Genomic DNA, 12,504 nt, shown 5'->3' with positions numbered 1-12,504 from the left:
GGACCACAAGAGAACAAGGGAAGAAGCTGTAAGCCAGCGTGTGGGCGCTCAGTCTTTTGGTCAATTGATGGATGTTCCCCAGCATCAAATCTGATGGCTCTATGCATCAGAGATTGCAGTCGTGCCTCTGCATACATCCAGTCATCAGTAGGGCGGACGACACTACTTGCGAAGCCAGTCACCGCGATGATGATACTCCTTGGCAGGGACGAACCAGAGTACGAGTGAGTAAAGACCACCTGCATGTATGCATGGCTGTGCAACGCTCTCGCGCTCGCCAATTATGCGGTCTGATCGTGCCTCTGAGCTTGACTTTGATTGGGATTCTGCTGACATGCCCACCTTCGAATCCGGCTTCCGCAAGTCTCACTCGGATCCGGCTCTGTTATTTAGTCCCATGGCTGCCGTATTTGCGACAGCGTTCCAAGGCATGGATCGACAAGAGTCGCAACAAAGAGGGATGCAAACTGCCATTCATCTGCTCAGTAGCTCAACTGAGCTCCAACAAGCACAATCTGCAAGTCTGAAAGGGCAAATTAGTACCAACGCTGCTTGTGCAGAGGTTCTGAAGCGTCATATGGGAAAGCGTCTTGATAGTGTAGAAGGCATTACCCAGGCTACGCTGCGTGCTGTCTTGAGCATCCTCCGCCAGCCTGCACTCTGGGCACAAGTGTGTTCTTAACTACGTCTGAGGCTCACCACTCAAGAGCATGCCCCAGCTGGCATACAGGCGCAAGTGGGCACGCTTGTGATGGCATTTGCTACAGAGAAAGGAGTTATCTTGCAGGCATAGCTGCTGGTCTGGCAGCCCAAACCAAAGCACTTTAGCTTGGAGGGCTGGGTTTCACCATTTTGTCCCATTCTGTCTTGGACAGAGAAGCAAAGAGGCGTAAGAAAAGGGCGTTGGCTACCTCAAAGAAGATGCTGGATGCCACATGTGAGACCAAAGAAGGTGCCTCTGCATCCATTCAACAGGGTCAGCAGCCAGAAAGCTCCTAACTATCTGCCATCAGCGAATCAAGGGTCTGCAATCTCATCCTTGTGGCTGCCAAAGTCCCGCTCCAATCTGTCTCCTAGGGTCAGTCCCCTGGCTGCCATGTTTGCAACAGCATTCCCAAGGAATGGACCAACAAGAGTCCCAACAAAGAGGGTTGCAGACTGCCCTGCATCTGTTCAGTAGCTTGACCCCACTCCAACAAGCACAATTTGGTAGTTTGAAAGGGCCTACCCTCCCCCTGTCCCCCGCCCCGCCCCCCAACAGAAAGCCAGACCATTGGCTTTGACGGCACACCTGCGGTGAGTCACTTCCTGCCAGCAGCTGCTCCATCTTCCTAAGAACTGATCGATCATCACAAATTGTGCCTGTGCCCACCCAGGCCACAGCATCTCCCACAGAGGACCACAATCAGGATCTCGAAAACCTCAAGCAGCGCGTGGGTCGCGTGGAACAAGACCTCAACCTTGTCTCCCTGGTCAAGCGTGCTGAGGTGACGGACGGCAAGCTCAACCAGATGTCCGACACTGTTGCAGACATTGGGGGCAACCTCAAGAAGCTATTCGACAATCAAGTCGAGCTTGTTATCAAGCTTAAGAATGTCGAGCGCGCAGTCAACGCAATTTGCAAGACTGTTGCGCTCCTCGTTGGCCTGATCATGGCCATTGTTGTCGGCTTGTTCGCTGCCCTTGTCATCTACAGATAAGCGACCCCGCGCTCCAATCCGGATCCGATCAGTCTTGAACTCGGTGTGAGGAATGGTCTGAAATGCAATGTGTTGCCCACACGCATTCACTCACCTCATCATCTAGGCCCGGGCTACCAAAAGTTGTGGTAGTGAAGCAAGATGTGGACGCCACAGTTGATTCACGGGCGCGTCTGCGCCACTGATAAAAGCTGTCGGGCAAAGCGTCTGCCCCAGAAAGCTCTTCAAACATTGATTGAGGACTGCCTGAAGTCGTTGTGGTGGGGGCGTAGGAGGCTGAAGCGGCTGTTGATGCACGTGTGTGCCCGCGCCACTGATCAAAGCCCTCAGGGGGGCCGACTGCTCTGGGGGCTTCCTCCGACATCCTGTGTTCAACGCAGATGAAAGTCTTGAGTGCAAGGGGAGACTTTGGAGAAACTGGGAAAAGAGCAGGTGTAGGATTGTTGGCAAGAGGCAGGTGAGCAAAAACATTCATTGGCACACCTCTGTGTTGTGCACAAGAAAAGCCAAATGGCCTGTCTGGAGAAACCATGCTGTCAAGCATTTGCTGCTTTGGGTCTCAAGCTCTGTCTACTGCACTGCAATGCTCTTTTGGGAAGCCTGCCACGCGTATCTGTGATGAATCTCTCTGAGCAGGGGTTTCCAAAGCAGCTCTCTGAATGTCTTGCTGCCTCCCGTCCATTGGTTGACACAAGCAGGCTCGTCTGTGCAGAGCTCCTTCAAGTTTGCTCCTCTGTCTGCGTCACTGTGCTGTCTGCACACAAAGCACCGTGTGCCACATCAGCTCCACACATCTTTCCAAATTGTCAAGGCGCACTCGTCAAGCTTGAGGAAGGCTTGGATGACCCGTTCGCTTTTCCTTGTGCTGCAATCTTGGGAGAATGCGGCTGCCATCATAATTCGCCACATTGCCAACGACCAGATACAATCCATCTTTTCGCAAAGGTTTGTTGGTGTGTGGCACTGGGAGCATGGAACACCAGCTTTGCCACAGCAAGTGTATGTGCCACAGCGAACGATGATCAATATCACTCAAAGCAGTTTTGTGGTCCCGTGACTCAATGCTGAGCACAGGGAGCCGGGGACAAGGAGAAGAAAAAGCTTCACACAGCTGTCACACGCCAAACTCAGCACGCAGACGCATCTCTGGATTCAGCGACGGTAGCTTCCGCGTTTCGCATTTCCATCAAAGCTCCAGATCTTCGCTTTGGCCCTGCAAGCGAAGCGATTCGCACGCTCGCCTGGCCCGCCTACAGCTCGACGATGCTATCCTTTCCCAACAGCTCCAAAACGTCCTCACAGCCACCGACACCTCATCGACGCTCACACCGTATCAAGCTCCAACTCTGCGCAGCGCAGACGTACAGGGCGCAACGCTGTGCCCATTTGATCACTGTCAACGCTGATGGCTCGTCTCGTCGTGCGTCCAAACAAGCCCCCGAGCGTCCACGTCTCCTCTCAGGTCGCAAAGGAGCGCCGCGCTTCATCCACAGACACAGCAAGCGCAACCCAGTCATTTCCGAGCGACCCACGAATCCCATGTTTGCCGACACACAAGCGCGCACCTATCACGTCCACATCCAACTTTTGAGCACGAAGCATTTCGATTGGGTGCGCGAGCATTTGCTCATTCGAGCGCGAGGCACGTTTGGCGGTCGCTCGAGGCGTGATGAAGGCGGGCAAGGTGGATGACGTGCAGTGTCGTATGGTGCAGAAATGTTGCGAATGTCTGATACACGTCGAAAGGTGAATGTACAAGGATGTCGATGGATACGTCGAAAGGTGAATGTACAAGGATGCTCGATGAGGATGTTGACCGGTGAATGTACAGAGAGTACGGTAATCTAGACGTGACGAGTGGCGCTTCGGATGACGCCGGGCGGTATTCGTTGAACGACGATGGAATCGATGAGCGACACAAAGGCGAGGTCGTGTCGATATCGATGTGGTGGTCTTGCATGCGGTGGACGCCGAACGAGTCGAGCGGTATCAGAGATCCTCGGTGTAGTTGGCCGGGAAACTGTGACATGGTGACAAAAGTCGAAAATCAGCTCACCCATCGACGTTCCTCGCCAGCATCACGTCCACTTCAGCCTTGCCAGCTTGACCCCTCCGAGTATAGGCTTCTGCCTTCCAGTGCTGACCGCACCATGCATCGCACTTCGCAACCTTACCCATCACACCTCGCACCTCGCACACGCTCCCAGCAATTCACCAACTTCACCGTGCCCACCATCCTTTTGCCATTCTGCCACTCCGCGCACCATCCAGCCCAAACTCACCTTCCAACCACGCCGCTCCGACCTTGCACTCCCGCACTAGCATCCTCCAATCTTCCCAACCACCAATCCTGCCTGTCCATCGTAGCCCTGATCACCCGGATCACATCTCCGATCTTGAAGGACAGATCCTGCGCTTCTTGTCCTTCGAAATCGTACAGCGCCACCACCCTTCTTTGTTGCGTTGGAGACGCCGCGGTGCTAGTGGTGGCGGTCGAATCGATGTGCGCTCGAGAGCTGGAGGGAAAAGCTCCGCTTGCAAAGTTGCTCGTGGCGCCAGAATGAGCAAAAGAGTCGACGGTGTTTGCAGAGACGGGCGGGTTCGTCTGGGGAGAAGAGGGCGGCGTGGTCTTCTCCTCTTCGAACCTGATCAGATCCGTCGAGTCCCGTCTGCTCGCACTCTTCTTTTCCTCAAAGTATCCCGATCCAGTCGTCGCAGGCGGGACAATGGTAGCCTGACTGTTTCCTCGGATTCTGTTCCACAAGCGAGAAGCGGAGGAGCTGCTCCGATGCCTCATATCTGGTCTTTTCGGTTTCTCCCCGTATCCGTGTCCGTACCCATTGCCGCTGCCGTTTGAAGAACCGTTGAAATTGTGTTGCTCATCAGCACTCGACAGACCGTAATCGTCTCGCCAACCTTGAGCGCCGGCTCTTGCTCCGCTGGGCGAATCCAAAGCTTCCGCACCGCCCGATCTGGGAAAGACGAATCCTGCACCGTTGGCCGCTGCGGAGGCGCTACTGCTGGAAGAGGACTTGTTGGATCGATTGCCATCCCTATCGAGCGCGTAAGGACCCGACGGGCTGGCGAGATTTCTAGACGACGAAGGCGAAGAAGCAAAGAACGGGTCGGCATTGAGGGAAGGGGACGGATTATGCGTCGCCACATTGTTCCACTTGGACCCTTGCGAGGCGGTAGCCACGCTCTGACTCTGCGAAAGTCGATGCGTCGAATAAGTAGCGCTGGACCGTTGCTGCTCTTCATCCGCGCTCTCGCTCGACGTGCTGTTCCTGAATTGCTGTTTGAACCCAAGACTACCGCCGCCTGCTCCCCGCGTATGCGCAGCTCTGTTGGAGAGGTGGTAGGTTGCATGTCCAGCTTGTCCAGTGCCCGCGCCCGTGCCGTACGAATCGCTGGCGCTCTGCGCATCCAAGAGGCTCGTCTCGCCCTTGAAGTTCGTGCGATTCCCGACGTTGGAAGAAAAGGCGTTCTTGGGACTGGTGGAGAACCTGCTACTGCCACCGCTGCTGGAAGCTGGTCGGTAGGCAGAGGAGGGAGATGTTCTTGCAGCGGCAAATTCGGACGCGTAGTTGCTGGGCGTGCCTGATGCTCCGCCCGAAAAGCTGGCTGCGCCATTGGACGTTCCGAAAGCGTATTCTCGAGAGGCGTTGGAGTTGTGGGATGAAGAGCGTCCAAAGGATCCCAAGCGTTTGGCAAGGCCCGGTCTGGAGTGCGATCGAGCGTACGCGTTGGGTGAGTATGGACGATGGCCGGCATCCAGATCCCTCATTCCCCTTTCTAGCGCCTTCTGTCGTGCAGTGTCCACATCGATGGTGCTCTCATCCGTGGCCCACCTGGAGTGTGCGCCGCCTCTCTCGTCCTCATCCCAATCCCTGCTGGTGGAGCTCACGTTGTTCCTCCTCCTTTCATTCTCTGCTCTCTCTTCCGCATAAGGATCGCCCGACATGCCCTCTATCGCACCCGTTGTCCCTACCCAGCCTCCGTGATCCTTGACGGAGCGCGCATCGTCCGCACCACCAGTCATTGTGAACTTTTTGACCGTGTCGTGCAGGGGCAGGGCCCAGCTGGGCACATCGACGCTGCCGCTAAGGACCTTTTTGGCCGAACAGTCGCTCTGATGGTAGGCTTTGGAATTGGCATCGGATCGATCGAGCAGCACGGTGCCCTCTACGCTGAGTCCAGCATATACGCCCTTGCTCCTGGAATAAGAGTACATGGCAGCAGCCGAGCCTTCGCTATTGACCGCCGCAGCAGCTTCGGCGCTCCTTCCGACGGGTCCGACGGCCACGCTCAAATTGCCGCCCAGTTGCAGCGATCCGGTGGACATGAACGCCTTGACTGCTCGAGCGGTGTTGAGGACGATGAGGAAATCCGTCACATCAGCTCCGGCATTGAAACCTCCACCCAGACCTCCGATGGCCAGGGCCGCGGGTGCGGACCAGGAATTGGGACCTGTACGAGCTATGACGATGCCGGAACCTCCTCGAGCGGACATGACTAGCGGGATGTGTGGGCCAGGAAGGGAGGCGTCGGGGGTTGGTGGATCAGCTTGACGAGCAGCGCGTACGTGTGCCTCGTGGATGCGGGGGCCGGCGCAATACGCAGAGGATATGGAAGCGGGCGCGACTCACGGAATCCAACCCTGAATACGCTGAAGATGGCAAAGCCTTTTGCCTTTTCCAGCACCTTCAGCGGCACCACACCGTCCACGCCATGCACCGGATCCACCATCCTGCGCAGGATCTGCGGGGGGTTGGGAGGGGGGAGGCAGCAGCATGAGCATACATGCACGGACTTGGGCAGTGGGGTGCACGACGCTGCCTACCGACCTTTTGAGCTTTGATGCATTCTTCTGGCAAGGAGACGGGCAGTGGATTGCCCATGATGGGGGGAAGGAGGGGAGGGAGCTGACGGGGAGATGGAGCCTCGCGTGTGCTGCGATGGGGGAGAGGAGGGGCCATTGCAGGTGGTGAGTGCGATGGAGCTTGGGGTGCGCAGTTCGGTTGCCCCCCCTCAAGGCACTCACCCTCGACTGCCGACCTCTTGACTTGCCGCACTCACGCTCACCAGCGACGAGCGCGATGATGAGGTCTGCGCAAAGCGTCGTGAGTTGAATGATAAATGGGGATGTGCAAGTGCGGGTCAGGAGTCGATGTGTGGGTGAGATTGGCAAGTCAGAAGAGTCACATCGCGACTAGCCTTACGACTACCGGAAGCCGTGTGCCGTGGAATGTGAATGGCCTGAGTCCTGAATAGCTGCTCGTGCGCTGCTCTTGCGATGCTGCACCTCATGCTCACCTCGCTCTCCAACCCCCCACACTTGACCATGATCAGCACGCACCGGCCGGCAAACCCTTGCCGATCTGCTCTGCTCTGCACTCGTGTCTGCCCCTCACCTGCACGCTTGGCGATGCTAACCCAAGGCAACGCGGAGCAGACGCGCGCGCGTATCCCCAAACGCACGTCTGCGTCATGCTCATCATCATTCGCGATCATCCATCAGCAGCAGGATCACATGCAACAGCAGCCTGCAGCAGCCTCCACAAACGCGCGCAAGCGTCCAAATCTATGCGCGCGGCCCATCGTTGCCTGCTGACCATGCAAAGTCCAGAAAGCATCACGTGATGTAATGTCGCGCGGGCGCGTCGCTGAAGCGCATGCATCGAACGCGCGAATCTTGAATTCACATGCACAGATGGGCGATGCGTTGATGCGTTGGCTTGGCTGCTGTTTGCAAAGAGGTGAGTGGGGGGCGATTCGGACGGAAGAGCATTCAGACTGTCATCCTCCAGTAGGCAACGTCCTCATCCCCGTCTCGCCCCGCCTACACAAAGTACACCCATCGGTAGACGCGCATCGCATCGCATCGCTCACCGCTTCACCGAGCGCAACTGTGCACATCATCAGCGCTGATCTAGCAGAGGTCGATCTTGAGCGGGTGGGGGATACGATGCAGGAGCAAGTGGGAGAGGTGGATGCCGCGATGGATGATGCGAGCAGCATGGTGGGTGACGGAGAGCAGAAGGAGGAGGAGGAGACAGCGCTTGCGAATAGCGCACCTGCCACCGCACTCGACACGCTGTCGCCGATCGATCACCATCGACTCCTACACGCCACACTCGCTGAGCTGCAAAGCGCTCCATACGCCGAGGAAGCGCTGCAAAAGCTCTCGCATCAACTCAATCAAGCACGCTCATCGCACACGCTCTCTCATTCGCTCACTCAACTCCACAATGCTCTCTCTGTGCATCACTTCTTGCGCACTTCCGATACCGAGACTATTCAAGGCTGGAAAGATGTCCTCTCGACGCACAGCCAAGCCACGTTCAACTCGGGCGGAAGCGCTCTCTTTGCGCCTGCATTTGTGGCAGCGTCTAGCTTGGTGCTCGCAGGTAATGTGGAAGATTCCGGTCGTCATTTGGACTTTTTCGAGGATCCCGGCGAGGAAGAGGAAGAGGAGGAGGAAGAGCACAGCAACGCGCAAGATTACATCGAGCATGCGTTGATGAGGCTTTATGGGCGTGCGCGCGTGCCTGCGACCGACCACGCGCGATGCCTGCCCATCGAGACGGATCCCATCGCGCGCTGGACCGCAGCCCGATCGGACGTCACCTATCATCCATCCGGCGCTTACTCGAGCAGCACCCTGCGTGCAGTGACTGACAAATTGTACGTCTCTCTCGACGCCTCGCGTTATGATCAGCAGCAGGATGACGGCGACAATCAGGCGCACCAGGAGTACAAGCATCTACTCTCAGAAGACAGCACGAGGGAGTTTTTGAGGGAAATGTGGAGCAGGGCTAGTGCAGACGTCAAGCATGTGAGTGGTGCGAAGGGCGATTTGATGTGGACTGCGGTGCAGTCACGAGGGAAAGTGTTTCTGAGCGTGCGTCGATGACGAGTCATCACAGCAAGTGCAGAGCCACACTTCATCTCTGTGCGCCTCGAGATCGTAAATATTGCGACGCTCTGGGTCTCTTCAGCAGCAGCGGAGCCCGCACGCTGATTCGAAGTGACCGCTTTTCACCTTCAACATACTCGCGCACCACTCGCGCGTGTTCGCCTTGCCGCCACAGTCCCAAACCCTCTTCAACTTCTACCTCACATTCGAAAAGTTCCAGTTGCGCATCGATCGAGATCGTCGTCGTCGAGCGCTTAAAGCGGCTACGCAATATGCGCAGGTGACGTACTCGCAGGAGAGACTGGAGAGCGTACAGAAAATTTACTTGACAAGGTTGAGGAGCTGCCATACGGGTGAGCATCGCGTGACGGCAAAGCGGCACCAATGCGGATTGGAAAGGGGGGAAAGGGAGGAGCAAGGCGCCTGCCAGATGCGCGCAAGCTCGTATGCTCGCCTAGCAGCTCACCTGCGCCCTCACGCTGCACAACCCCTTTCCCAGATCTGGACCAGACTTTCGCATCCTACACGCGCTTCGTGTCGCTCTACATGCCAGCGAACGCCTACGAGGCATCTCTGTCCGAAGCCACATCGCAAATGTCCCGCGCCAAAGCGCTACTCGTCGAGCTGGAGCCTCTGGAACGCACCATCACCTCGGTCGAGGAGAGGTATTGGGCAGCTCTGCGAGTCGTCTTGCAGCTACCTCGAAACGTTCCCGACGCCTCGACGCTAGGAAAGAAGGCGGACGCAAATCGCATCCAGAGCGCCATTCAGGAATTAGCGAATGCGCTAGAAGGTGTGGCGCAAGGCTGGAAGGCTTATCTGGACAGGCTCGACAAGATCAACAGCTCGGCAAACACGCAATCTTCCGGATCCAAATCCAAAAAGGAGAAGCAAGCAGCTGCAGCGGCAGGGCGGGAAATGACGGTGCTTCAAGTGCCTACGGAGACGCTGCATGCAACGCTAGAGAGATCCCTGATCGTGCTGGGCTTGCCGCCCGCGCTCAGCGGCGTGTTCAACGAGCAGCCGCCGACGCCGCAGTGGGAGAGCTGGAACAAGAACTTGGGAAGGGTGCTGGGAAAGAGTGAGAATAAAAATGTCAGACGATTGTTGGATGCGCTCAGGGCGGAAATGTGGAACAAGGCCAAGAAATGCTGGGTCGAAGCGGTTTGGACCTTGGTGAGTCTTTTTCCTTTTTGCGTCAGAGGTGTGCACGGTGGAGTCTGATTCGCGTTGGATTTCTCGTCACACGACGCGCGATGCCTGCAGAGTCGACCGAGAATCTCCCCACTACTGGCTCAATCGTTGATAGCTCGGGCGGTCAAGGCTCTTCCGCTCTCGGGCGAGCTTTGGGCAATCCAGCTTCGTCAGTTTGCCTCCTCGCGATCGCGCGTGCAGGTGGAAGAGACATTCTCCAAAGTCTTTGATGGCGGCTTGTTCTTGTCCGTGCCGGGCAATGCAGCTGCAAAGGGAGAAGGGGAAGGTGGCATAGAAGCTACGATTCAGCTCGTACTGGGCAGGATGGATGCGGAGAGAGAGCTTTTGGCGGTGGATCTGGCTAGCGAGAGGGGAACGACGGTGCAAGAGGCTTTGGCGAAGAGTATGCTGTGGAGCGATACCGATCGTTGGTCCATCCTCTACGGCCTCTTGATGTACTACCACGCCATCATTCGTCAACAACAACAAGCGCAGGAAGGAGGGGGAGCAGCAGGCTTGCTGGAAAAGGACGAAGCATTGAGACTGGAAAGGCTCGCTACGGAGTATTGTCTGATTGGACAAGGCACGGAAACGCTAGCGGAAGAGATTTGGCAAGACGCCTTGCTCGATCAACCCAACAATGTCGCCGTTTGGTCCCACGCTGCCGAGTGCAGAGCTCGCGTGGGAGACGTCAAGAAGGCTAGAAGCACGTACAAGATGGCCCTCGCTAGGAACTTTGGAGGAGAGAGGGAAAAGGAAAAATTGGAGTTGATGGAGGAGTGGAATAGATTTGAAATGTGCTTTGGAACGGTGCAGGAGATCGAGGTGGTCAAGGCGAGAATCAGACAGCAGAGGGAAGTGGTGTGGAAAGCTTGGGTGAGTGGCGATTTGCTCTATGGCTGCGATCTGAATCGGCGTGGGACTGAACCGCTGCGTGCGCTTGTTTTCCAGTACGAATACGCGCAATATCAGGGCACAAACTATGCGCAGACCTCGACGCACAACGTGCAAGGGCACGACGATGCTGCGGCACCCGACGCTAATAGCCATGCGGATGGCGCAGGCCGAAAACGCAAAGCGGAGGATGAGGATGCGGGGATGGATGTGGATGCGGCTGGTCCTTCGAGCGTGGCTGGACAGGCGACAACTGGCTCGCCTTCCAGACCTGGTGCGCCTCAGTCCACTTCGAGCGGTCGGTGAGTGTGGCTGAACGAGCGGACTTCCCGAATCGAGGCTCACACTCCATGCGCACGTTGACAGAGATCGAGAGAACAGTTCAGTCATCGTCTCCAACTTGCCCCTGGATTGCACGTCCGCAGAGCTGGTTCGCTTTTTCCGCACGTGCGGCGAATTGCTCGATCCTGATCTTCTTCCTCGACCTCTTCCATCCGGCACATCGGGCGGACCGACGAGCGCTGCGGCCATGGTCGAGTTTGTCGATCGTTCGAGCGTGCCTGCAGCCCGCACGAGGGATCGAAAGCTGATAGGATCGAACGAGGTCAGGGTCAGTCTTGGATGGGAGTGCACGCTCTTTGTCACAAACTTTGAAGAGGGAACGACGGATGAGCAGATCAAGGCTGCATTTGAAAAGTTTGGAGAAATCTACGAGGTCAGATGGCCCAGTAGACGCATCAAGGCCAGTCGGAGATTTTGTTACGTCGTCTACGCTGTGCCGGTGAGTTGTTTGCGCGTTCGGCTGACCGTGTTGGCCCGTGCTGAGATGCGTTTGCCCAACATGGACAGGAACACGCCGAAGCTGCCCTTGCACTCAACGATCAGCCGTTGAATTCGAACCAATCATCAGCGGTACAAGTCTTGATATCGGACCCCGCACGTAAAGCGCAACGTACAGATGCCCACGCCGACAAGTGCGAGCTCTTCATCACCGGACTTCCTCGCGCCGCTACCGATGAGCAAGTCAAGGCGCTGTTCACGCCGTTCGGAGAAGTGACGGGCGTGCGGGTGCTCAGAGGTCCAAATGGCAAACCAAAAGGCTTGGCTTTTGTGGATTACAAGAACGTCTTGGATGCTCATCAAGCCGTCGCTGTCCTTTCAAAGCTGGAGGAAGATGGTCAGCCAAACGCGCGCATCAATGGCAAACCCATTCAAGTCTCTTTGGCCAAAGCTGCTGCATCATCGACGGGCAATGCGCTTTCCAAGAGGCTCACGCCTGAACAGTGCGCTGCTGCTGTCAAGGTGCGACACCTACCCTTTGACGCGCAAGAGGCCAAGATTCAACAATTGTTCGAGAATGTTGCGGGTGGAGTGGGAAGCATCAGCAAGGTGAATTGGACTCCCGGAGCGGAAGGTCAAGGGAAGGCCGTCGTCGTTTGCAAAGATGCGCAGGTGCGTTTGGTCGATCACCACATGCGCTGCTCGATTGCCCTTTCGCACTCACTCTCTGCGCCTTGCTTTTCAGACTGCGGGCTTGCTTGCTCTGCGAAGCACATTGCTCTACGATGGACGACCGATCGAATTTGTGCCGCTTGGAGCTGATTTCGGAACAACGCAGACGTCTGGCAAATCGCCCTTGTCAGCAGCAGCCCGACCTTTGCCGTCGGACAACGACGCGCCGCAATCCTTTGCACCGCGAGCAGCTCTGGGATTCGCTAGCAGAGCTCGCGGCAGGGGCCGAGGTGGCGTCGGCTTTGGTGCAGCGAGTGCGAGCGCGAGGGCTACGAGCGCGATTGC

General features: G+C 56.8%; 3 protein-coding genes across 3 annotated transcripts; 2 read left to right on the top strand and 1 right to left on the bottom strand.

Moving 5' to 3' along the window:
* Positions 1 to 334: 334 nt before the first annotated feature.
* IE81DRAFT_348832 (hypothetical protein) lies at positions 335 to 1,700 on the top strand (the record flags this gene model as incomplete). Its single annotated transcript, XM_025516299.1, has 3 exons — positions 335 to 485; positions 1,262 to 1,296; positions 1,377 to 1,700. 3 exons carry the CDS (start codon positions 335 to 337, stop codon positions 1,698 to 1,700), a joined length of 510 nt encoding a protein of 169 aa, XP_025368046.1.
* A 2,278-nt stretch (positions 1,701 to 3,978) lies between these two features.
* Positions 3,979 to 6,601, bottom strand: IE81DRAFT_292746 (DUF500-domain-containing protein; the record flags this gene model as incomplete). The annotated part of the gene is made up of 4 exons (XM_025511971.1): positions 3,979 to 4,246; positions 5,444 to 6,215; positions 6,350 to 6,461; positions 6,548 to 6,601. The coding sequence occupies 4 exons, from the start codon at positions 6,599 to 6,601 to the stop codon at positions 3,979 to 3,981; spliced, it is 1,206 nt and encodes a 401-aa protein (XP_025368045.1).
* An 899-nt stretch (positions 6,602 to 7,500) lies between these two features.
* On the top strand, positions 7,501 to 12,479 carry IE81DRAFT_200881 (hypothetical protein). The gene is made up of 7 exons (XM_025510880.1): positions 7,501 to 8,538; positions 8,795 to 8,972; positions 9,119 to 9,795; positions 9,886 to 10,689; positions 10,765 to 11,009; positions 11,074 to 11,488; positions 11,557 to 12,479. The coding sequence occupies exons 1-7, from the start codon at positions 7,669 to 7,671 to the stop codon at positions 12,307 to 12,309; spliced, it is 3,942 nt and encodes a 1,313-aa protein (XP_025368044.1). The 5' UTR covers positions 7,501 to 7,668; the 3' UTR covers positions 12,310 to 12,479.
* The last annotated feature ends 25 nt before the right edge of the window (positions 12,480 to 12,504 follow it).

The sequence above is a fragment of the Ceraceosorus guamensis genome (genome assembly GCF_003144195.1).
Source record: "Ceraceosorus guamensis strain MCA 4658 unplaced genomic scaffold IE81scaffold_54, whole genome shotgun sequence".
In the NCBI taxonomy this organism is placed as follows: Eukaryota; Fungi; Basidiomycota; class Exobasidiomycetes; order Ceraceosorales; family Ceraceosoraceae; genus Ceraceosorus; species Ceraceosorus guamensis.
This window is presented reverse-complemented; position numbering and strand designations above follow the sequence as displayed.